General features: G+C 47.5%; 3 protein-coding genes across 5 annotated transcripts in view; 2 read left to right on the top strand and 1 right to left on the bottom strand.

Annotated features, from left to right (window-relative positions):
• LOC137848985 (maltase-glucoamylase-like) overlaps positions 1-11990 on the top strand; it is a 40645-nt gene extending 28655 nt beyond the window's left edge. For both annotated transcript variants that reach the window (XM_068668465.1, XM_068668464.1), the window contains exons 35-48: positions 59-193; positions 1152-1236; positions 2620-2758; positions 2850-2983; positions 3295-3329; positions 4465-4581; positions 5852-6000; positions 6869-6953; positions 7093-7149; positions 7713-7837; positions 8436-8524; positions 9178-9227; positions 10390-10560; positions 11818-11990. In XM_068668465.1, coding sequence (XP_068524566.1) covers positions 59-193; positions 1152-1236; positions 2620-2758; positions 2850-2983; positions 3295-3329; positions 4465-4581; positions 5852-6000; positions 6869-6953; positions 7093-7149; positions 7713-7837; positions 8436-8524; positions 9178-9227; positions 10390-10560; positions 11818-11880 — 1434 coding nt within the window. In that variant the 3' untranslated portion in view covers positions 11881-11990. The remainder of the gene's footprint in view (positions 1-58; positions 194-1151; positions 1237-2619; positions 2759-2849; positions 2984-3294; positions 3330-4464; positions 4582-5851; positions 6001-6868; positions 6954-7092; positions 7150-7712; positions 7838-8435; positions 8525-9177; positions 9228-10389; positions 10561-11817) is intronic.
• Positions 11991-14066: 2076 nt separating this feature from the next.
• LOC137848987 (monocarboxylate transporter 13-like) lies at positions 14067-19071 on the top strand. 2 transcript variants are annotated; one of them, XM_068668467.1, is made up of 5 exons: positions 14067-14150; positions 14555-14894; positions 15681-15824; positions 17081-17821; positions 18828-19071. In XM_068668467.1, the coding sequence occupies exons 2-5, from the start codon at positions 14702-14704 to the stop codon at positions 18965-18967; spliced, it is 1218 nt and encodes a 405-aa protein (XP_068524568.1). In that variant the 5' UTR covers positions 14067-14150; positions 14555-14701; the 3' UTR covers positions 18968-19071. The 2 variants fall into 2 exon arrangements, with proteins under 2 accessions (XP_068524568.1, XP_068524567.1); XM_068668466.1 differs by having other exon boundaries at positions 14069-14150; positions 18847-19071.
• A 602-nt stretch (positions 19072-19673) lies between these two features.
• On the bottom strand, positions 19674-23982 carry LOC137848988 (arf-GAP with coiled-coil, ANK repeat and PH domain-containing protein 1-like). Its single transcript, XM_068668468.1, has 8 exons — positions 23899-23982; positions 23713-23807; positions 22316-22461; positions 21549-21721; positions 21354-21463; positions 20314-20424; positions 20167-20216; positions 19674-19893 (listed from the first exon to the last, which is right to left on the bottom strand). The coding sequence occupies exons 2-8, from the start codon at positions 23802-23804 to the stop codon at positions 19793-19795; spliced, it is 783 nt and encodes a 260-aa protein (XP_068524569.1). The 5' UTR covers positions 23805-23807; positions 23899-23982; the 3' UTR covers positions 19674-19792.
• Between the last annotated feature and the right edge of the window lie 947 nt (positions 23983-24929).

Below are 24929 nucleotides of genomic sequence, written 5' to 3'. Positions count from 1 at the left end.
CCTCTGTCTACAATTTATATATATATATATATATTTTTTTTTCCTACAATTTTCACAGCTCTACCGAGCCTACACCGCTTTTCCAGACTTCTTCCGCAATTCCACGGCTGAATGGTGGGCGAGGGAAATCATGGAAGTCTACGACAATCCCCGCAATGAATCGCAGAGCTTGAAATTTGACGGCATATGGATCGTAAGTGTGAAAAATTATTCGATTTTTGACATTTTTTGTTGTGCCGTATGATTGGAATGGTCCACAGAAGTTTAAAAAGCCATTTTCTTCTTAACAGCATCAATATTTTATTTTTTTTGTTGAAACGCTGGACTTCCTCAAATCTTCGTTATATTACTACAAGAAAAGCCCAGAATGTCCAGAAATACAGCAAAATATTTGTTATTTTGTTATTTTCCTGTTTTCTAGCTCCAGAGTGCCACAGGCACCAAGGACACCCGCTATCATTACAAAAGTTTTAGGAACTGATGAATCTGTAGTTATATTTTCTGTATTTCTTTCAATTTCACACAGAAATATTGGTCCTTTGCAGGAAATGTGACTGTTAGAGAAGAATTTCTTAGAGTTGAAGCTCTGACCTTCGATTAATCCCAATTAATCTGAAGTGGGGAAATGCAATTCTCAGAATCTGGCTACGAAGTTATCCAACGAAAAAGGATAATTAATTAAAAGATGAAAAATAGTGAAGGATGAAAAGGATAAAAAAAGAATAAGGGGAAAAATGAGAAAAATATTAAAAGATTAAAAAAAATAATTAAAAGATGAAAAATAGTGAAGGATGAAAAGGATAAAAAAAGAATAAGGGGAAAAAAGGAGAAAAATATTAAAAGATTAAAAAAAAAAATAAAAAAATAACAAATATTTGGCAAGCTAGAGCAGCCCAAAGGAGCCAGGTGCACATGTTGTGGCGGAATTTGTTCATCTCTTATTTTTATTTTTATTTTTATTTTTAATTTTAATTTTATTTTTAATTTTATTTTTAATTTAATTTTAATTTTTAATTTTTATTTTTTATTTTTATTTTTATTTTTATTTTTAATTTTATTTTTAATTTAATTTTTATTTTTAATTTTTATTTTTAATTTTTATTTTTAATTTTATTTTTAATTTTATTTTTATTTTTTTTCATTGTTTTCAGGACATGAATGAACCATCCAGCTTTGTTCACGGGGCCGTTCGGGGCTGCAGAGACAACGAGCTCAACAACCCGCCCTACGTGCCCAGTAAGTCTGATCACAGTAAAGACACTTCCAAATATTTAAAAACATTTTGAGGCACTTAAAAATAAATATACTTTAAGACAATTACAAATAAATATATTTTAAGACATTTAAAGGTATTTTAAGATATTTAAAAATAAAGATGTTTAAAAATAGGTGGAGTTTTGGTAGTTATCTTACATTTAGATATTTTGTTGTGGATGTCTCCAAGGATGTGGCTTTTGGGGTTTTGGTGTTTTCTCAGATGAATAGTGAAACTTGTGACAAAGACTTTCCAAAATATCCTTCTGCCTCCTCTGAGTGTGTAAACTTACGAACCCTAATTGAGAAATTCTCTTGGAATATTTGTTATCCTATTAATATTGGAGTAGGGTGGAATTGATTAGTAATAGTAATATTAGTAATATTAGTAACAGATTTATTGGGATATTTCTCGTTTCCTGATGTCTTTAAATATGATGCACCATTTCTCAGGATTTGGCAGTGGCCAAATATTCAAAATATTCAGAAATAGTTTTTTCTCCCCAGTTTTCTGCGTATATTTTGCTGATATATCAATAATAATAGCGTTTTGCAGCATTTTCTTAGTTAGGATATATTCTGTTTACTCTTTGATCCTCTTTAGGAGGATCCTCAAGCTACACCTGAGGAATTAATTCCCTTGCAGAAGCCCACACGGGAATTTTAGGAAATTCTGGATTTGCTAAACTTCAGAAAGCCAACATCAGAAAACCTAAAATAAATAAATAAATAAATAATGAAAATGTCAGAAATAAAAAAAAATAGCCATCAAATAAATAAAATAGCCATCAAATAAATGAAATAGCCATTAAATAAATAAAATAGCCATTAAATAAAAAAAAGCCATCAAATAAATAAAATAGCCATCAAATAAAATAAAATAGCCATTAAATAAATAAAATAGCCATTAAATAAATAAAATAGCCATTAAATAAATAAAATAGCCATTAAATAAATGAAATAGCCATCAAATAAAAAAAAATAGCCATTAAATAAAAAAATAGCCATTAAATAAAAAAATAGCCATTAAATAAAATAGCCATCAAATAAAAAAAAAGCCATCAAATAAAAAAAATAGCCATTAAATAAATGAAATCGCTATTAAATAAATGAAATAACCATTAAATAAATGAAATAGCCATCAAATAAAAAAAAAAGCCATTAAATAATAAAAAAAAGCATTAAATAAAAAAATAGCCATTAAATAAAAAAAAATAGCCATTAAATAAATAAAATAGCCATCAAATAAATAAAATAGACATGCCCGTGCGTACCAGGAAGCGAACCCCAACGGAGGCTACGTCATCGAGGTGCAAATCATTTAATTTCTGTTAAAACAGAAGCGTTTTTGCCCCCTTTCTGTAGGTTTGGGGTGGAGGGAACAGGGGCTGGCCTACAAGACGCTGTGCATGGAAGGCGAGCAGCAGCTCCCCGACGGGACCCTCGTCCGTCACTACGACGTCCACAACCTCTACGGGTGGTCCCAAACCAAGCCCACCTTTGAGTAAGTCGCGTTTTCTGGGGCTTTCTTCCCCAAAACCCGTTGCAAACAAAGGTTGCATGGCCATGTTCTGATGATCGTTCTCCATCCCCAGCATCTTGAGGAACATCACGAAGGAGCGGGGCATCGTCGTCACCCGCTCGACGTACCCCAGCAGCGGGAGGTGGTCGGGGCATTGGCTGGGGGACAACACCGCGGCCTGGAACCAGCTGGAAAAGTCAATTATCGGTGAGTCGACAGAAAAATTAATTGCTCGTTTCCTTCCTCAAAATCGCGTCAGTTTGGACCGTCGCGGCCAACTCCTTTTTGACCTCTTTGCTTAAGAAACTCCTCGCCGTTTCTGCAGGAATTGGGGTTGGCGTGCCAATTTGCCCGCTTTCTCCTCAAATTCCTCTTCGCTTGCCCCGATCCCATTCTGGTTGCCCCCCCAAAAAATTTGGGGGTGACAAGATATGAGGGAAAAATCTCTTATTTTGCCAATCCTGCTCCATGCACCCGATGAGCACGCGTGTCCCTAACGACTCGTGTTTTTTTCGCAGGCATGATGGAGTTCAGTCTTTTCGGAATATCCTATGTAAGCCCCTAATTAATTACCTTACATCTCAATTAACTCGACGATTATCGATAATATTCAACTATCATCAATAGAAAATGATCGATTATTATCGACTGTTGTCAATCGACTTTAGTCAACAATTATCAATAGACAAATATTGACTTTTATCAACACTAAACAAATTTTGACTTCCATCGGCTATTCTCAATAGACAAATATCGACTGCTGTCGATCAATAATTATTGACAATTAACTACAAAAATTATTGATTATAAATAATCGTTATATGGTCAATCGACTTTAGTCAACAATTATCAATAGACAAATATTGACTTTTATCAACACTAAACAAATTTTGACTTCCATCGGCTATTCTCAATAGACAAACATCGACTGCTGTCGATCAATAATTATTGGCAATTAACTACAAAAATTATCGATTATAAATTATCATTATATGGTCAATCGACTTTAGTCGACAATTATCAATAGACAAATATTGACTTTTATCAATTATCACTAAACAAATTTTGACTTTCATCGGCTATTCTCAATAGAGAAATATCGACTGCTGTCGATCAATAATTATTGACAATTAACTACAAAAATTATCGATTATAAATTATCATTATATGGTCAATCGACTTTAGTCAACAATTCTCAATAGACAAATATTGATTTTTATCAATTATCACAAAACAAATTTTGACTTTTGGCTATTCTCAATAGACAAACATCGACTGCTGTCGATCAATAATTATTGACAATTAACTACAAAAATTATCGATTATAAATTATCATTATATGGTCAATCGACTTTAGTCGACAATTATCAATAGACAAATATTGACTTTTATCAATTATCACTAAACAAATTTTGACTTCCATCGGCTATTCTCAATAGACAAATATCGACTGCTGTCGATCAATAATTATTGGCAATTAACTACAAAAATTATCGATTATAAATTATCATTATATGGTCAATCGACTTTAGTCGAAAATTATCAATAGACAAATATTGACTTTTATCAATTATCACTAAACAAATTTTGACTTCCATCGGCTATTCTCTATAGACAAATATTGACTGCTGTCGATCAATAATTATTGACGATTAACTACAAAAATTGGGCAATCTGGGCCTTTGCAGACAGGAGCGGATATCTGCGGCTTCTTCGCGGACTCGGAGTACGAGCTGTGCCTGCGCTGGATGCAGCTGGGAGCCTTTTACCCCTACTCGAGGAACCACAACGGGGAGGGCAGCAAGGTGAGCGCGCCCCCCATTGACGTTGGCCAACCCCAAAATCATTTTCCCCAAAAATCCCATTTTTTAGGTCAACTCACCCCATTTTGCAAGACGCCGATCAGTATTTTTCATTGTCAATTCCTTATTGAACCAGATCGCATCTCCAAGGCTAAAATTACATTTTTTTTCACATAGGCCATTTTTGTTGGATCATATCATGCTTACAAAAATAGTTACTTTTTTGGTTTTCTGCGTTTAAACCAGCAAAAAACGACCTCAGTGTTATCAACTTTAATTTTTCATCATTTTGAGGCAAACTAGAAAATGGAGCGGTGAAACTGGATTCCCGAGTACCCAAAATTCCTTTATTTTGTTCACTTCTTACCATAAAATATTGCGTTTCTTTTAGGAATAAATGAAAATAGCTGAGTTTTGAGTAGATAGATGAAATAGGTGTTTATTTGATGAATATGATGAATAGATACGTGAAATAGCCAGAAAAACATCAAAAATATATGTGAAATAACCAGAAAAACGTCAAAAATATATGTGAAATAACCAGAAAAACATCAAAAATAGAAACGGGAATTTTATCCTGCTTAGGTCTAGCGGAGTAGAATGTCTGGCCCTAATTAAAGAAATTACAAATAACTAACCAAATTAAAGAAATTACAAATAACTAACAGTGTCCCAAATTAGGGAAGGAGAAGGAATTTGGAACGCTACACCCAGCTCTCCTAAATTATGTTTTTCTGTGCTCATTTTGAGGCAGATTTGACAATGGCCACCACTCAATTTTTTCAATTATTTAATTTATTTAATTATATCAATTATCAACTTTATCGGTTATATCAGTTTAAGAGGGATGTATAAGTTGGAAATGTTGCTCAGCATGAACTCTGTTGTAAACATGAATAAATTCTTTGACCCAGGCTTTTTTTCTTTTTTTTAATTTTTTTTCTTTTTTTTTTCTTTTTTTTCTTTTTTTTTCCTTTTTTTTTATTTTTTTCTTTTTTTTTTCTTTTTTTTTTTCTTTCTTTTTTCTTTCTTTTTTCTTTCTTTTTTTTCTCTTTTTTTCTTTTTTCCTTTTTTCCTTTTTTTCCTTTTTTTTTTCTTTTTTTCTTCTTTTTTTTTTCTTTTTTTCCTTTTTTCCTTTTTTTTCCTTTTTCTTTTTTTTTCTTTTTTTTCCCTTTTTTCTTTTTTTTTCTTTTTTTTTTCTTTTTTTTTCTTTTTTTTTTTCTCCTGTTTCTTCCAAATAAAACCTCCGGGACAACGAGCTTCTCTTTTTTAGAGGCAAGATCCCGTTGCCTGGAATACCACCTTTCAGAACATTTCCCGGGAGGTGCTGAACATCCGCTACAGCCTCCTGCCCTACCTCTACACGCTGATGTACCAAGCCAACGCGCACGGCAGCACCGTGGTCCGGCCCCTGCTCCACGAGTAAGCTTACTCCTTTAGTAGGGCTGTCTCTAGTAAGATTATTTTGTTTTTTATATTTATTTATTTAATTATTTTATTTTGTTTTATTTGTTTTATTTATTTATTTTGTTTTATTTTATTTTATTTGTTTTATTTGTTTTGTTTTATTTTATTTTATTTTTTAAATCAAGTTCAAATAGATGAAATTATTAACGAAATTTTATCTTATTTTATTTTATCTTATTTTATTTTATGTTATTTTATTTTTTTAAATCAAGTTCAAATAGATTAAATCATTAACGAAATTTTATCTTATTTTATCTTATTTTATCTTATTTTTTAAATCAAATTCAAATAGATTAAATCATTATTAATGAAATTTTATTTTATTTTATCTTTTTAAATCAAGTTCAAATAGATGAAATAATTATTAATGAAATTTTATTTTATTTTATTTTTTAAATCAAGTTCAAATAGATGAAATTACTATTAATGAAATTTTATTTTATTTTATTTATTTGTTTTACTTATTTGTTTTATTTATTTTGTTTTATTTTATTTATCTATTTTATTTTTTATTTTATGTTATTTATTTTATTTATTTGTTTTATTTATTTTGTTTTATTTTGTTTTATTTTTTTAAATCAAGTTCACATAGATGAAATTATTATTAACGAACTATTATTAATAATGAATTATTATTATTAATTATCAATAATCACTATTACCTGTTATTACCAGTGGCATGCTTACAGTTGAGGAACCGGTAGTTTTACTGAAGAAAAAAGGCTTCAACAGGGAAATATTTCGTAAAAATCATTAATAAAATGGTGTATGACCACTTCTGATTGATTTTTTTTTTTTTTTTTTTAATTTTGCAATTTTGCAGATTTGTGGAAGACAGGACAACATGGGACATACAGAAACAATTTCTTTGGGGACCAGCACTGCTCATCAGCCCCGTGCTGGAACAGGTAAAAGCTGACAGAAATACTGGAAAAATTAGGAAAAAGTAATAAAATACTAGAAAACAAGAAAAATATTCAATGCTACTTTAGCTAAACTTCTGCTTTTTGGCTTGAATAGACCCAAAGCAAAAATCTTTAATTCCAGGGTGCTGTAACGGTGAATGCTTACTTCCCGAATGCCACCTGGTATGATTACCACACAGTAAGTAATTAAATACATATTTTTTTTTTTTTTTTCTATAAAAAAAAGAGTGGGAATCCACCACGTGCTTGTTTTCTGCATGCAGAATTTAAGCTGTTGTCCTGAAAAATACCAAATTTAAACCCTTGTCCCGAAAAATCCGTAGCTCTTGCTGCGTTTAAAAGCTGTGCTTGATGTTTTTGGAGGCATTCATAAAATATTCTTTAAATTTGTATTTTAAATTTAAAAGTTTTAAGCAAAGAATTCAACAGGGGCGGCATCTTTTTTGTTTTGTTTTATTTTATTTTATTTTGTTTTATTATTTTGTTTTATTTTATTTTATTTTATTTTATTTTATTTTATTTTATTTTATTATTTTATTTTATTTTATTTTATTTTATTTTATTTTATTTTATTTTATTTTATTTTATTTTATTTTTTATTTTTTTTGTTGTTATTTTGGGTTTTATTGAGGTTTTGTTGGGGTTTTCTCAAGGTTTTGGTGTTTATTTTGGGGGGGTTGTTTCTTTGTGTTTTTTTTTGGTGTGTTTTCTTTTCTGTTTTCTGTTTTTCTCCACCATTAGGATGAATATTTTAGCTCTAAGGGAGAATTCAGAAATTTACCCGCTCCTCTCGAACACATCAACCTCCACATCCGTGGCGGCCACGTCCTCGTCCAGCAGAGCCCCGCCAACACCACCGCTTACAGGTACGAGACGAGCAGTCACCATCAAACACTCCAATTTTGGCTTTTTAAGGGAAATATTTAGTAGCACGGCAAATAAATAATTCAATCGTGGCTTTTTTTTTTTTTTTTGCTGTCACATTTTTAAGTGGGAAAAGCGAAATTTTCCTGTGTTCTTGGAAGCATCCCCATCATGATTCAATTCCAGCATTGCTCAGGATGTCAATTTTTGGGCAATTTTATTATTTTTTGGGTTTCCTTAAATACAATATTACGGAGAGGGGAAGGCTGGTGGCAGCTAAATTGTGTGCAACATCTATAATTTTTTATTATATTATATTATATTATATTATATTATATTATATTATATTATATTATATTATATTATATTATATTATATTATATTATTTTATATTATATTATTTTATATTATTTTATATTTTATATTTTATATTTTATTTTATTTTATATTTTATTTTATTTTATTATTTTATTTTATTTTATTATTTTAATTATAATTATTAATTTTTTAACTTAATACCTCTCATGAGATATAAAATAAAATATAAATATAAAATGGGATTACCTAAGAAAAATGTCTTTTTTTTTTTAATTTTCATAGCCGAAAAAACGAGTTGTCACTTATTGTTGCTCTGAATGACAGTCAGCTCGCAGAAGGTCAACTTTATTGGGACGACGGGGTGCGCATTGGTAAGGACAAAAATGGTCATTTACACGAAAAATCCCCTAAATTCAAAATTTGTGCCCACAAGGCACAAATATTGTCTTTTTTTTTTAGCACTGTGGATTTTGAACACGAGCACCGAATTTTCATTTTGGGGATATTGGGCAACGATCACACAAGGGTGTGTTTAGAGGGATGGAGTAGAAAAAAATTCCAGGAAAATTATTAAAATGATTACACATAAACCAAGGAAAATGGCAAAATGAGTGAAACAATGCTAAATTAAAAGCATAATGTTATTATTTAGAGAATTTGTATTTTGCAGAAATTAAATTGTGCCTCGGACCTAGGAAAACACGTAGAATAGGGATTTCTTCTCCAATTTATAGGAAGATGAAGCGGGAATCACACCGCAGATGAAGCGGAAAGCTTTAACGAAACTCCTCAATATTAATAAATTCAGAAGATAAGGGATTTTTAGAAGTCAACAGCTGAGATTATCCCAATTAATGCACAAAATTGTGGATTTTAGCATACCAGCACGTAGCAGGCTGCACGATGCATATGCACATACATAGCATGTACAGCACAAGTTTTCTATTAAATTTAAAAATATAATTTAAATTTAAATTTAAAATATGAATTGTCCATATTTCACTTTATTTTGGTCTTTTAACAGATGCGTATGAGGATGGAGTCTATCTGCTGACCTCATTTACTGCTCGTCAGGTTTGTAACAGAAACTCCCTGGGCTGCAGTGCCCAGCCTGGATGCTAGTATCCATTTAAAAAAGCTTAAATTTGGGATTTTTAATGTTTTGATGTCCGGCTCTTATTTAGTGTCGTGACAACGGGCGTAGGGCTCTAATTGCTGATTTTTAAGGAAAATTTGCTTGGGCTTACAAGGCACGTCCTGGAAGGATGAAGTCGTTTTGTACTTGCACCAGGATAAATCAGAGCAACTTCATTTACTTTGGGGGGCTATTCCCCATACAGACTTAAATTCATATATTTAATTATTTTTATATTTTATATATTCATTTCTGTCTATGTAATATATTTATTTATGATAAAGGGGTATAGATTTGTATACCTGCTATAGCCTCTAAATCCCAACAGCCTGCACCACTACAAATAAAGCAATTTATTTTGCTTTGGGGGGTTATTCCCCCAGAATATATATATAAAATATAGATATATTTTATATTTATATTTATATTTATGTTTTTTATATATTTATATTTATATTTTTAATATATATATGTATATGTATTATATATGTGTGTGTATATGTATTATATATATATATGTATATGTATATTTATATATGGATTATATTTATATTTTATAATCCATATATTAATATATATTATATTAATATACGGATTATATTTATATATGGATTATATAAATATATTATATGTATATATGGATTATATGTATAAATGTATTTTATATATATATATTTACACACACATTTACGTATATATTAATATTACTACTATAATATAAGTAAATATATATATTTTACACACACATATACATCCACAAATTCTCCTGCTGTACCCCAAGGAGCTGAGAAGTGTTTTGCGTCAATAATGCAATTTTATAATTTTAATAATTTTTATAATTTTTGTAATTTTTATAATTTTTATATTTTTTTATATTTTTTTTATAATTTTGCTGCTATAATGCAATTAACATCCCCAATTTTACTAAAAATAAGCTTAAAATAGCACAGCTATTTTAGCCTCTTGCTATGACATTGCGATTATGAAAAAAAAATATTTAAATTTGAGAAAAACAAAACAAAACAAAACCACTGAAAAAAAATATTTAAATTTGAGAAAAACAAAACAAAAAAAAAACACCAATTTCCTTCTCCCCTTCAGAACACCTTAGAGATAAAGGTTTTGCACCGGGGCTACTCCGACCCGAATAATTTGAAATTTACCACGGTGAAAACTTTGGGGCAGAAGACCACCGTGACGCAGCTGGCGGTTTTGGAGAACGGCATCGAAATCCCATCCGCACACGCGCTGTCCTACAACGCCACGACGCAGGTAAGGACACCGGGTGGGGTCGATGCCGAATTAAATTTAGGGCACGCGGCGTGTTTCGGGTCTCATCCCTTTTCTGCCTGATGACAGAAAAAGAAAGATGTTGAATATACAGAAAGATGTTGAATATACAGAAATATTATATCAAAAAATATACATAAAATAAAAATATTAGGTTGCTTTATTCTGTATTATATGAAAATTATATAAAATACACAATAAAGCAACCCAGTATTTTTATTATATCAAAATTGTATAAAATAAAAATGTTAGGTTGCTTTATTGCGTATTATATCAAAAAAAATATAGAAAATAAAAATGTTAGGTTGCCTTATTGTGTATTATATCAAAATTCTATAAAATAAAAATATTAGGTTGCTTTATTGTGTATTATATCAAAATTCTATAAAATAAAAATATTAGGTTGCTTTATTGTGTATTATATCAAAATTATATAAAATAAAAATACTAGGTTGCTTTATGTATTTTACATAACATTATTTATATAATATTGAATAATATTCTATAAAATAATGAAAATAATATTTATATAATATTGAATATTGTATAGATAAAATATAAAATATAGAGTTGTTATGTCAAAAAAGGATATAAAGCAAAAATATTAGGTTGCTTTTTGTATTTTACATAGTATTATTTATATAATGTTGAATATTTATAATTAATTACGTTATAATTAATCACATTACCATTAATCACATTATAATTAATATCACATGAACAAATCATATTACAACATGAAAAATCATGTTATAATTAATAATTATAATGTGATAATGTTATAATGTTATAATGTGATTAATGGTAATGTGATTAATTATAACATGATTAATTATATTAATTATATTATTATATTATAACATGATTATTATATTAATTATAACATGAACAAATCATGTTATAACATGAAAAATCGTATTATAATTAATATAATGTGATCAAACAATAACATATATATAATTAGCTTATATAATCAAAAATGATGAATTTCTCCTGGATGGAGAAAGAAGAAATTTGTAAACGCAGTCGCAATAGTCCAAGTTTTATGTAAAAAAAATAATAATCATAATTAAAAAAAATAAAGGGGGGGGGATGGGAACCTCATGATCCAGAATAAAGAAATTTATGGCACTTAGGCAAATTTTTGGTAACGTATGAGAAAAAAAAAAAAGCAAGATGTCTTCAGCTCTGATTAACTCACCTTTTTTTAAAAATTTATTTTATTTTGCTTTTTTCAAGGTCCTTTTAACCACCCAGCTGGAACTGGAATTAGGCAAAGCCTACACTTTGCAGTGGAGCTAAAACCTGCAGCCATCCCGGGTGGCGAAGCTGAGCCAAAATTCCCCACGTTCCCGAATTTTTCCCTTTTCCTCCTTAAAACACTTTGCACTATTAAAATTTATTAGTTATAATCCGTTAGTTTTACGTTTTTTCCTTGTTTTGAGCTGTGGAATTCTGCCAAGCTGGGGCGTGGCAAAGGACCTTGGGGACTCCAAACTTACAAGGAGCCTTGGGCCCCACTTTTTGGGAGGTTTTGGGGGCTTTGAACCTGTCTGGAAAGCAACCTTCACCCCCCTCCTAAACGAACGAGCCTCAGAAAAAAAACTCAACAGTTTTTTTGGGGATTCCATCGTGTTTTCCTCCACCTCCTTCCTGAGGCAATCGTGTCAGGAAGAACGATGGAAATTTGCGAAGAAACAGAGAAAAAAATCACTTTTTAGGTTTTTTTTGGCCTTTTTTACCCTTTTGGCCTTTTTTTACCCAAATCCCTCCCTTTTGGGCCCAAACCCCTCTCTTCAGGGCCTAAGCCCCAGTTTTTAGGGCCCAAGCCCTTTTTTTTCGGGCCCCAGACCTTCTTTTTAGGGCCCAAATTTCCCCCCAAAGACCCAGATGCCCCCCCCCCAAGGCGATCTGGGTGCCCCCCCCCATTACAGGGGACCCCCAGGTGTCCCCCCCCCAGTGACAGCGCCGTCCCCTCTGTGTGTGTCCCCCCCCCTGTAGGGGACCCCAGTCCTGGTGTCCCCAAGGGGGGGGTCCCGGTGTCCCCAAAGGACCCCAGCACCTGGGTGACCCCAATGGGGTCCCGGATCTCCAGGGGTCCCCCCCCCAAAAAAAAGCAGCCGGGGTTGTGGGTTCTTCCCAAAAGGGGCCAAGGCACCCGGCTGTCCCCAAAATGACCCCAAAAGGGACCTGGATGACCCAAAAAAGGGGCTTGGATGTCCCCAAAAAGGGACCTGGGTATCCCCAAAAAGGGGCCCTGACACCCAGCTGTCCCCAAAAGGGACCTGGATGACCCCAAAAAGCTGGGCTTCTGGGAGACCGGCACCTCCAAAACTGTCACCTGCACCATAAGTGGCCGGGGGGGGGCACAAGGGGGGGGGGCAGGATTTTTCTGGGGGGGTTACGGGGTTGTGGGGTCACTTCAAGGAATTTCAGCTTCCATCCTTGAATCAGCTGAACACCCAAACTGAAGTATTAGGCCCGCCATATTGGGGGGTTAGGCCTGAAAATGAGGCGTTATCCCCCAAAATTGGGGGTTTAGGCCCCAAAATGAGGCATTAGGTCCCCAAAATTGACGGTTTATCCCCAAAGTGAAGCATTAGGCCCCCAAAACTGGGGGGTTTTAGCCCCATAAATGAGGCATTAGGCCCGCCATATTGGGGGTTTTAGTCCCATAAATGAGGCATTAGGCTCCCTAAATGGGGGGTTTTAATCCCCAAAATGAGGCATTAGGACCCCAAAACTGGGGGGTTTAGCCTGAAAATGAGGCATGAAGCCCCCAAAATTGGGGGTTTAGGCCCAAAATGACACATTAGGGCTCCAAAACTGGGGGGTTAGGCCTGAAAAGGAGGCATTAGGCCGCCATATTGGGGGTTTTAGTCCCCATAATGAGGCATTAGGCCCCCAAAACTGGGGGGCTTTAGCCCCAAAATGAGGCATTATCCCCCCAAATTGGGGGTTTAGCCCCAAAATGAAGCATTAGGCCCCCAAAACTGGGGGGTTTTAGCCCCATAAATGAGGCATTAGGCTCCCTAAATGGGGGGGGTTTAGTCCCCAAAATGAGGCATTAGGCCCCAAAACTGGGGGGTTTAGCCCCAAAATGAGGCATTATCCCCCAAAATTGGGGGTTTACCCCCCAACTGAGGCATTAGGCCTCCAAAACTGGGGGGTTTAGCCCCAAAATGAGGCTTTAGGCCCCCCTAAATGCCCCCCCCCCAATAAGACCCTCTCCTAAGGGGTGCCAGGTGTCCCCCCCCCCAGTGCCCCCCCCCGACACCCTCCTCCAGGACACCCAGATGTGACCCCCCCCCCCATGGGACCCTCGTGCCCCCCCCAATAGGACCCACATGACCCCCCCCCCCCTTTGCCCCCCCCCAGACGTCTTGCAGCCTCCCGCTGTCCCCTCCCCCTTGGTGACCTTTGCCCAAGGAAGGGGGGGGGGATCCCCATGATGGGGGGGGGGGGTGGCGGGGGGGGGGTCGATCATTAACAGAGGCTCACGGAGAGGCTCTGGGACCCCCCCCATAGCTGGACTTTGGCCCCCCCCTGTGGCTGTCCCGAGGCTGAGCCAGGTAGGGAGCGGCTGGGGACAGCTGGGACCCCCCCCCCGTGCCCTCCCCCCCCCCCCAAAATCACCTGGTGTTGTGTCCCCACCCCCCCATCATCTGGGAGCCCCCCCCAAAAAAAAAGCTGGGGCCCCCATTACCTGCCCCCCCCCCCAGTTACATGGGACCCCCCCCCCATTACCTGGGAGCCCCCACACCTGGGCCCCCCCCTCCCAGGGCCCCCCCCCCCGTTACCTGAGACCCCGCCCCCAATTTGGGACCCCCAAACACCTGAGATCCCCCCCCCCAAAAAAAATAAACCACCATTGACCCCCTCCCAAACACCTGGGACCCCCCAGCCCTTGTTACCTGCCCCCCTCCCCAGTTGTGCCCCCCCCCCAATTTATTTATTTATTATTCCCTTTTTTCAGCCGCTTGCCCTGGATATCTGAGTGCCCCCCCCCCTCGGGACAAGTGCCCCCCCCCCTCCCCTCCCCCCCGGGACAAGTGCCCCCCCCCTCCCCCTCCCGGGACAAGTAGGCCCCCCCGTCCCCTTTGCCCCCCCCCCCTGCTGGGTGATGGCGGGGGGGTCCCCGTCGCGCCCCTGGGGGTGGGTGGTGGTGGGGGGCGCCTTCCTGCAGTCGGGGCTGGTTTTCGGGGGGCTGCGGGTGCTGGGGCTGTGCCTGGGGGAGATGGGGGAGTCCTTCAAGGGGGGGGCAGGGGCCATCGCCTGGGTGGGCTCCACCGCCATCGCCACGCTGCAACTGGGAGGTGAGTGGGGGTAACTGGGGGTAACTGGGAGGGCTGGGGGGGGGGGCCTTCATCCATGTTCCTGGGGTCCCAGTGGTACCAGTAAGGGGGCTGGGAGGATACTGGGACAATAAAGGGGTTGGGAGAATACTGGGAGGATACTGGGAGGATACTGGGAGGGTTGGGGGGGTTCTCACCTGTGTCCCCAGGGACCCAGAGCCACCAGTAAAGGGTTTTAGGGGATACTGGGAGGATACTGGGAGGGCTGGGGTCCCTCACCCGTGTTCCTGGGGTCCCAGTGCTACCAATAAAAGGGTTGGGAAAATACTGGGAGGATACTGGGAGGGTTGGGGGTCCATCATCTGTCTCACTGGGGACCCAGAGCCACCAGTAAAGGGTTTTAGGGGATACTGGGAGGATACTGGGAGAGCTGGGGGCCCCTCACTCACGTCCCTGAAGTCCTAGTGCCACCAGTAATGAGGTTTGAGGGCTGTGGGGGGCACTGGGATCCCCCCTCACCTATCTCCCTGAAGTCCCAGTTCCACCAGTAAGGGGGCTTGGGGGCTGCTGGGAGGGAATGGGAGCACTGGGACCCCCTCCCCTCTCTCCCTGGGGTTCCCAATCCCACCATTAGGAAGTCCTGGGGCAAATGGGACGCACTGGGAGCACCAGGACCACCCTACCCTTCACCCTGGGATCCCAATCCCACCAGTAAAGGTCCCTGGGAGGCACTGGGACCCCTCCCCCCCAATCCCTGGCTCCCAGTCCTCCCAGTAAAGACCCCTGGGGTCCCGCTCCCTGTTGCAGGACCCCTGGCCAGCACCTTGAGCACCCGCTTCGGCGCCCGCCCCGTGGTCATGGTTGGGGGCTTGCTCACGGGCCTGGGGTTCCTCCTGGGGTCCTTCGCCACCCACCTGGCCCACCTCTACCTCAGCGTGGGGCTGCTGACAGGTAGGGGGCTGGGGGGGGGGTGGGCGGCGGGGTGAGGGAGGGGGCGGGAGAGGGGTTGGGTGACCTAGAACGTGGGGGTTCCCTTGGGTGAGGGGGGGAAGGGTTGGGTGGCCTGAAGGGGTTGGGTGACCTAGAGGGGGTTGGGTGACCTAGAACGTGGGGGTTCCCTTGGGTGAGGGAGGGGTGGGGTTGGGTGATGTGGAGGGGTTGGGTGACCTAGAACGTGGGGTTCCCTTGGGTGAAGGAGGGATGGGGTTGGGTGACCTAGAGGGGGTTGGGTGACGTGGAGGGGTTGGGTGACCTAGAACGCGGGGGGTCCCTTGGGTGAAGGATTGATGGGGTTGGGTGATGTGGAGGGGTTGGGTGACCTAGAGGGGGTTGGGTGACCTAGAGGGGGTTGGGTGACCTAGAGGGGGTTGGGTGACCTAGAACGTGGGGTCCCTTGGGTGAGGGAGGGATGGGGTTGGGTGATGTGGAGGGGTTGGGTGACCTAGAACGTGGGGTCCCTTGGGTGAGGGAGGGATGGGGTTGGGTGATGTGGAGGGGTTGGGTGACCTAGAACGTGGGGGGTCCCTTGGGTGAGGGAGGGGTTGGGTGACCTAGAACATGGGGGTCCCTTGGGTGAGGGAGGGATGGGGTGGGGTGACCTAGAACTTTACGGTTCTTTGGGTGAAAGGTGGCTCAAAGGGGACACGGGGAACCTAGAACACCCTTGGGGTGACCTGGACCCCCCCCAGCCTATCGGGTGCCCCCCATCCTCACTGGGGGGCCTCAGACGACCCCAGGCCATTGGGACACCTAGAACATCCCAAAAAATCGGGCAACCGAGTCCCCCCCAGCCCATTGGGTGACCTAGAACCCCCCCCCCCAACCGAATGCCTCAAACCACCCCCATGCATTGGGTGACCTAGAACCCCCCCCCCAAAAAAAAAAACGCCTCAAACCACCCCCATGCATTGGGTGACCTAGAACCCCCCCCCCCAAAAAAAACGCCTCAAACCACCCCCATGCATTGGGTGACCTAGAACCCCCCCCCAAAAAAAACCCGCCTCAACCCACCCCCATGCATTGGGTGACCTAGAACCCCCCCCCCAAAAAAAAACCCGCCTCAACCCCCCCCCCTCCCGTTGCATGACCTAGAACCACCGCTCCCATCTGCTGCCCTTAACCCACCCCCCACCCACCGTAAGCCCCCTCCACCCACCCCCAATGACCAACCCCGCCTAGAACCCCCCCCCCCAAAATTTTTCTTGCAGGCCTGGGCTGGGCGCTGGTCTTCACGCCCTCGCTGGCCACCGTGGGCCGCTACTTCCCGGCGCGGCGCGCGCTGGCCACGGGCTTGGCCATGTCGGGGGCCAGCGTTTTGGGGCTGGTCCTGGCGGCTCTGGTCCCTCTCCTACTGGACGCCTACGGCTGGCGGGGGACCCTACTGGTGATGGCCGCCGTCTCCTTCAACCTCCTGGTGGCCGGCGCCTTGCTGCGGCCTCTGAAGACCCCCAAGGAGTCGCCGGGCCCGGCGCGGGGCCGGTGGGGGTTGTGGCGGCTGCTGCGTCACGGCCCCTTCCTCCGCTACTCCTTGGCCTTCGTGCTGGTGGACGCCGGCTACTACGTGCCCCACGTCCACGGGCCGGCCCGCGCCCACGAGGTGGGGTGCACCGAGCACCAGGCCGGGCAGGCCATGGCGGCCATGGCGGTGGCCGACGGCGGCGGGCGGGTGCTGGCCGGCTGGCTGGCCCCCCGCCTCGCCGTCCCTTTGCTCCACCACCTCTTGGCTTGGGGGGCGCTGACGGGGCTGGCGCTGCTGCTGCTGCCCTTGGGGACGTCCTTCGGGGGGCTCCTGGCCTTGGTTTTGGCCTACGGGTTCTGCGCCGGCGCCGTGGTGCCCCTGCAGTTCACCGGCGTGGCCGAGGTGATGGGCGCCGGGCGGCTGCTCCACGCCATCGGCCTCATGCAGATGTTGGAGAGCGTCGGGTCGCTGCTGGGGGCTCCCTTGGCCGGTAGGAAGGGGGGCTCGGTGTTGGGGTCGGGGGGGCGCTGGGAGGGGTTGGGAGACCTAGAACCGGTCCACGGGGGGGAGCCGGGAGTGGTTTTGGGCCTGATTTTCATCATTTTGGGGTCGGAAAATGACGGCAGGGGCGTTTTGTGGGGTTGGGTGACCTAGAACCCATCATGGGGGGCATCTGGAGTGTGTTTGGGGGGCCCGTTCCCCACCCCTGTGGCTCATGGGGTCAGCAACTGGGCATGGTGGGCTGGGTGACCTAGAACCGGCCGTGCTGCCCACCTGGGGGGGGCTTCTGAGCTCACCCCCCATCGTTCTAGATCACCAAACTGCCCCACTGACGCAATACGGGTTTGGGGGACCTAGAACCGGTCATGGGGGGCACCCCTAGGGCCTGGCTGGGGGCACCCCATTTCCATCCTCGTGGCTGCTTGGGTGGGCGAGGACATTCGGTGGGGTTGGGAGTCCTGGGATTGGCCGCGTTGGGCAGCCGGGGGGGCTCCCGGGCCCATTTTCTCCCCATTTTCGACCCAAAATGGGCCCAAGACCTCAAGGTTTGGGCAACCTTGGCCATGCTGGACGTTCTTGGTGTCCCAACGGGCCTGGGGTGCCCCCCAGAACCCACCCCCGGCAGCCACTGGGCGGGTTCTGGGTGCCCCAACCCACGTGTTCCCGGTCCCCCAACCCTTCCCAGTTCCCCCAGTTATTCTCTGGGCTGGTTCTAGGTGGGTTCTGGGTTCCAGGTGCCCCATCCCACCTGTTCCTGGTCCTCCAACCCTTCCCAGTTCCCCCCAGTTGATCTCTGGGCTGGTTCTAGGTGGGTTCCAGGTGCCCCATCCCACGTGTTCCCGGTCCCCCAACCCTTCCCAGTTCCCCCAGTTGCTCTCTGGGCTGGTTCTAGGTGGGTTCTGGGGTTCCAGGTGCCCCATCCCACATGTTCCTGGTCCTCCAACCCTTCCCAGTTCCCCCAGTTGCTCTCTGGGCTGGTTCTAGGTGGGTTCCAGGTGCCCCAATGTCTTTCAGGTTGGCTGCGGGACCTGACCGGGGATTTCACAGCCTCCTTCTTGGCTGCCGGCGCCTTCCTCCTGGCCGGGAGCCTCCTCATCCTCACCCTCCCCGGCTTCTTCCACACTTCCCGGGGTGACGCTGGCAAAGGGGGGGGGCCCGGCTTGGCCCCCGGCGAGGCCCCCCCGGTTTCCCCCTCGATGCCCTAGAACCAGCCCCGTTAAACCCGCTGCTCCCCACAAAGCTCGGCCTCGGCTCCGTCCCTCCTTTGGCACCCAGGGGTGGGGGCGGGGGGTGGGTGTCACCCTGGGGGGGGGGGTAAATTGAGGATGGGGGCGGGGTCCTAGAACCCCCCCCCCATGATAACACAACGGGGGGGTTCTAGGACCCAGCTGGGATCCGTTTTAGGTGTTTTTGGGGTCAGTTCTAGGTTCCCAACCCCAGCTGGTTTAGGTGAGGAATTTTGGGGGGGGGGGGTCTCAGTTCCAGGTAACCCAAGCGGATCCAGTCCAGATAACGGATTTGGGGAGGGGGGGGGCCACCCCGCCGGGGAGCCATTTTGGGTTGGGAGCCGCGAAGGTCGGTTCTTGGTGACCCCCCCCCCCAGGCCCATTTTTGGGTGCTCGGTTCTAGGTAACGCAACCGGGGCTGGGGGGGGGGCTGGTTCTAGCTCATCATGGGGAGCAGATTTTTTTTTTTGGGGGGGGGGGGTTCTAGAGGACTCATTTTGTGGCCGTTTTGGGGGGGGGGACGTTCTAGGTGCCCCAATTTTTGGGCCCATTTTTGGGGTTCTAGGTAACCCAACCAGCCCCGTTCTAGGTACCGCATCAGGAGATGTTCGTGGCGGGGGGGGGGGGGGCAAGGCTTTATTCTATTGGTTGCTGCCTGCGAGGGGGCGGGGCCTCGCCCAAGGGGGGCGGGGCTTGGTCAAAAGGGGGCGGGGCTTGGTCAAAAGGGGGCGGGGCTAGAGGGTGGTGAACTTGTTGTGGGGGCGGGCGAGCTTTTCGGGGTGGTCGGAGGCCATGAGGGAGATGTCGCGGAAGATGTCGAGGTAGGTGTCGTCGCCTGCGGGGGGGGGGTGGGTGTGGGTGGGGGGACCCCAAAACAGGGGATCCCCCCCCCTTGAAACCCCCCCAAATTCAGGGAAGTTCCAAATTCAAGGAACCCCCCCCACGGGGATATCCGTGATATCCTCGAGGATACCCCCAAATTTCAGCCCCCTCCCCCCAATTTTTATTTCCCAGACCCCCCCCCACCCACTCCTCTGCCAGGAGCCCCCAAAAAAGCCAGGTTCACCCCAAAACCCAGAGCCCCCCCCCCCCCAAATAAAAAACCCACCACTCTGCCCCTGGGCAGCATCCAGCTCCCGCATCTTGGCCAGCCGCAGCCTGAGGGGGAGAAATTAGGGGTGGGGGGTGATGGGGGGGGGGGGTTCCCCGCACCCAAGGGTGCTCCCCCCCCCCCCGACACCAAGGGGGCACTCACAGGGTGACGATGTCGGCGTTGGCCAGCTCGATGGCGATGGTGAGGGCGTCCTTCCCCTCCGCGTCCACCGCGTTCATGTCAGCCCCCCGCTTCAGGAAGAGGCAGGCCAGGCTGGAATTTGGGGAGGGGGAGATAAGATAAGATAAGATAAGGACCCCCCCCCCCAAAAGAAATGGGACCCCCCACAAGGGAATTAGTGCTGGTCACCCATCCAGAAACTAAACGGGGCAGCCCCTGCTTAGCTTCACCAGCTGGCTGTGCTAGGGGTGGGCACCGCCACCATTCATTAAATGGGGGCTCTGTGAGCTGCCCTCCCAGTATGGAACTGGGGGACACTGGAGCAGCAGAGGAGCAGGAAAACAACCCCAATAAACCACTGAGGATCCCCTGGGGGAGGGGGGGGTTAAAGTGGTGGTGGGGGCTGATTCAGGACTGCAATTAAGGGGGGATCCTAAGCAGTAGCAGTCACCCATCCAAGACCTGAACGGGGCAGCCCCTGCTTAGCTTCCCAAGTGACCGTGTTAGGGTGGGCGCCGCCTCCCATTCATTAAATGGAGCTGAACGACGGGTCACCCATCCAGGAGCTGAACATGGCAGCCCCTGCTTAGCTTAACCAGTCAGCCCCATTAGGGGTGGGGGCCGCCTCCATTCATTAAATGGAGCTGAACGCCAGGTCACCCATCCAAGACCTGAACAGGGCCACTCCTGCTTAGCTTCGCAGCCAGCCCCATTAGGGGTGGGCACCGCCTCCATTCATTAAATGGAGCTGAATGACGGGTCACCCATCCAAGAGCTGAACATGGCAGCCCCTGCTTAGCTTCGCAGTCAGCCCCATTAGGGGTGGGCACCGCCTCCATTCATTAAATGGAGCTGAACGACGGGTCACCCATCCAGGAGCTGAACGGGGCAGCCCCTGCTTAGCTTCCCACCCGGCCACGCTAGGGGTGGGCACCGCCACCATTCATTCAATAGGGACACTGAGCAGCACCCCCTTGGAAACCCCCCCCCAGTTCCCCTCCCAGTCCCTTACTGGGACTCACCCAGTATGGCCCAGCATGGTGGCGTGGTGCAGCGGCCCCCGCCCGCGGCTGTCGCTCTGGTTGACGCTGGCTCCGTTCTGCAGCAGGAACTCGCAGGCCAGCAGGGAGTTCTAAAGGGATTTTTAGGAAGGGGGAAGGGGGGTTACAAATTTAGGGGTGCCCCCAGCACCCTCTATGGGGGTGTCCCCCCCTTACCGCGGCCACGGCCTGCAGCAGGGGCGTGCGGTTCTCCTCGGCCGTGTTGACCCAGCCGGGGTCGGCGCCGTGGGCCAGGGCATCGGCCATGGTGGGCAGGCGGCGGTGCTGGGCCGCCCAGTACAGCAGCGCCCCGGGGTGCAGGTTGGGGGGGCCCTCGGCCTCGCCGGGCTCTGGGGAAGGGGGCGGGGAAGGGGTTAGGACACGCCCACAGCGCCCCAGGCCACGCCCACCCGCCGCAAGCCACGCCCACCCCAGCTGAGCTCACCCATTGAGAAAAGGGGGCTTGGAGGCTCCGCCCACCCTGGAAGCCCGCCCACCTGGTTTGGAGGCCACGCCCACCCGGGAAGCCCCGCCCCTTATCGCTAAGCCCCGCCTCTCCATCCCAAACCACGCCCCTTCAGCATAAACCCCGCCCCTCCCACCAGAAGCACCGCCCCTTAAGGATAAGCCCCGCCCCTTTCACCAAACCCCGCCCCTTGGATAAGCCACGCCCACCGTAGCCCACCCCTCTTAAGCTCCATTCATATTAAGCCCCGCCCCCTTATAAGCCCCGCCCCCATAAGCCCCGCCCCCTGGCTAAGACCAACCTATTATAAACCCCGCCCACCTTAAGCCCCGCCCCCAGTTAGCCCCCCCCTTGGTAAACCCCGCCCCTTTGTAAGCCCTCCTCCCTCAAGCCCCGCCCACCCTAAGCCCCGCCCCTACCCTAAGCCACGCCCCCACCATAAGCCCCGCCCCCTCCCCGCTCGGCCCCGCCCCCTCACCCTGGTCTCTGCGGTGGGCGGGGCTTCCTCGGGGGGCGGGGCCTGTGCGCGGGGGGCGGGGCTTGGCGCCCCCCCCTCCCCCCGGCAGGCGGGTGACAAATTTCTTCTCCACGTATTTGGCGCGGATCCAGTCCTCACGCTGCTCCCTGGGGGGGCACGGGGGGGGGTCCTGGGGGGGCTTGGGGGGGTCTTGGGGGTGCTGGGGGGGGGGCTGGGGGGGGGTCTTTGAGGGATTTGGGGGGGTCCTGGGGGGTCCTGGGGGACTGGGGGGGGTCCTGGGGGTGTTTGGGGGGGCTGGGAGGGGGCTAGGGGGGTCCTGGGGGGGGCTTGGGGGTGTTTGGGGGGGGCTTGGGGGGGGCTTGGGGGGGGCTGGGGGGGGGTTGGGAGGTCTTGGGGGGGTCTTTGAGGGATTTGGGGGGGTCCTGGGGGGTCCGGGGGGTCCTGGGGGGGTCTTGGGGGGATTTAGGGGGGGCTTGGGGGGGGCTGGGAGGGGCTGGGGGGGTTCTGGGGGGGTCTTTGGGGGGGCTGGGGGGGCTGGGAGGGGGCTGGGGGGGGTCCTGGGGGGGTTCTGGGGGGGTTGGGGGTTCCTGGGGGGGCTTGGGGGGGGCTGGGGGGGCTGGGAGGGGGCTGGGGGGGGTCCTGGGGGGACTGGGGGGGTCTTGGGGGGTTTAGGGGGTTTGGGGGACTGCAGGGGTCCTGGAGGGGTCCTGGGGGGTCTTGGGGGGGCTGGGAGGGGGCTGGCAGGGACCGGGGGGGGCTTGGGGGGGTCTTTGGGGTATTTGGGGGGGTCCTGGGGGGGTCCTGAAGGGGTCTTGGGGAGGCTGGGGGGGTCCTGGGGGGGGCTTGGAGGGTCTTTGAGGGGTTTGGGGGGGTTCTGGGGGGGTCCTGAGTGGCTGGGAGGGGGCTGGGAAGGGGCTGGGGGGGTTTGGAGGGGGTTTGGGGGGACTGCAGGGGTCCTGGGGGGGTCCTGGGGGGTGCTTGGGGGTCTTTGAGGGATTTGGGGGGGTTCTGGGGGGGGTGCTCGGAGCCCCCCCCCAAAATTTGGGGGTGCCGGGGGGGGTCTTGGGGTCTGGTGGGGATAGGGGGTGGGACTGGAGCCCCCCCCCAAATTTAGGGGTGTCAGGGGGTGTCTTGGGTTCTGGGGGGTGTATGGGGGGGGTGCTCGGAGCCCCCCCCCAAAATTTGGGGGTTTCGGGGGGGTCTGGGGGGAGATCGAAGCCCCCCCTCAATTTGGGGGTGCCGGGGGGGGGTCTTAGGGACCGGTGGGGATAAGGGATGGAATCAGAGCCCCCCCTCAATTTAGGGGTGCAAGGGGGGGGTCTTAGGGTTTGGGGGGGCTACAAGGGGGGGTGCTCGGAGCCCCCCCAAAATTTGGGGGTGCCGGGGGGGGGTCTCACCGGGAGCAGCCGGGTTGGGGTCTCTTGACCCCCATCTCGTCCACGCGCGCCTCGTAGATGCGGTTGAGCGCCCGGTTCCCCAGCTCGCACATCAGCTTTTTTTTTGGGGGGGGGGCACCCATGGGTGTCACGGGTGACCCCCCCCCCGGACCCCCCCCCAGTCCCCTCCCAGTGCTCCCCAGTTACCTTCACCAGTTCGGGTTCCCACGAGTCCAGCGTCAGCGAGCGCACCTTGGAGAAGTGCAACGCCCAGGCTCCTGGGGGAGGGGGGGGCGGTAAATTTTTTTTGGGGGGTCCAAAATCCCGGGGGGGGGGGTCCCCAAAAATTCTGGGGGGGGTCCCAAGATTTTGGGGGGGAGTTAGGGGGAAATGGTGAGGGGTTTTTTGGGGTAATGGGGAGGATTGGGGGATTTGGGGTGCTATTTTTGGGGCCGGGGGATCCTTTTGGGTTCGGGGGGATTTTGGGGCTGGGGGAGCCCTTTTGGGATTGGGGGGATTTGGAGGCCGGGGGGGAATCCTTTTGGGGCTGGGGGGATCCTTTTGGGGCTGGGGGGATCCTTTTGGGATCAGGGGGATCCTTTTGGGATTGGGGGGATTCGGGGGGATTCTTTTGGGTTCTGGGTGTTCCTTTTGGGATTGGGGGGATTTTGGGGCTGGGGGGGCCCTTTTAGGGTTGGGGGGCCCCTTTGGGGTTGGGGGCCCCTTTTGGGGTCAGGGAAACCTTTTTGGGATTGGGGGGATTCTTTTAGGTTCGGGGGATCCTTTTGGGATCGGGGGATTTGCAGGGTTCCTTTTGGGATTGGGGGAATTTTGGGGCTAGGGGCGCCCCTTTTGGGGTTTGGGGGATCCTTTTGGGATTGTGGGGATTTGGGGGGACCCTTTTGGGTTCTGGGGGATCCTTTTGGGATCGGGGGGATTTGGGGGGACCCTTTTGGGTTCTGGGGGATCCTTTAGGGATCGGGGGGAATTCCGGGGTTCCTTTTGGGATCGGGGGGATTTTGGGACTGGGGGGGACCCTTTTAGGATCAGGGGGATCCTTTTAGGATTGGGGGTATTTGGGGGGATTCTTTGGGTTCTGGGGGTTCCTTTTGGGATCGGGGGGATTTTGGGGCTGGGGGGGACCCTTTTAGGGCCGGGGACCCTTTTGGGATCAGGGGATCCTTTTGGGATTGGGGGGGATTCTTTTGGGTTTGGGGGGTTCCTTTTGGGTTTAGGGG

Source organism: Anas acuta, unplaced genomic scaffold (assembly GCF_963932015.1).
Source record: "Anas acuta unplaced genomic scaffold, bAnaAcu1.1 SCAFFOLD_283, whole genome shotgun sequence".
Lineage (NCBI taxonomy): Eukaryota > Metazoa > Chordata > Aves > Anseriformes > Anatidae > Anas > Anas acuta.
This window is presented reverse-complemented; position numbering and strand designations above follow the sequence as displayed.

Coding starts and splice junctions, on each gene's coding strand:
- LOC137848987 (XM_068668466.1), top strand. CDS start 14,702: ATGGCGGGGGGGTCCCCGTCGCGCCCCTGGGGGTGGGTGGTGGTGGGG. Junction 14,895..15,680: donor CGCCACGCTGCAACTGGGAG/GTGAGTGGGGGT, acceptor TCCCTGTTGCAG/GACCCCTGGCCAGCACCTTG. Junction 15,825..17,080: donor CAGCGTGGGGCTGCTGACAG/GTAGGGGGCTGG, acceptor TTTTTCTTGCAG/GCCTGGGCTGGGCGCTGGTC.
- LOC137848988 (XM_068668468.1), bottom strand. CDS start 23,804: ATGTGCGAGCTGGGGAACCGGGCGCTCAACCGCATCTACGAGGCGCGC. Junction 22,462..23,712: donor CCCCAACCCGGCTGCTCCCG/GTGAGACCCCCC, acceptor GTGCCCCCCCAG/GGAGCAGCGTGAGGACTGGA. Junction 21,722..22,315: donor CGCCCACCGCAGAGACCAGG/GTGAGGGGGCGG, acceptor CCCCTTCCCCAG/AGCCCGGCGAGGCCGAGGGC.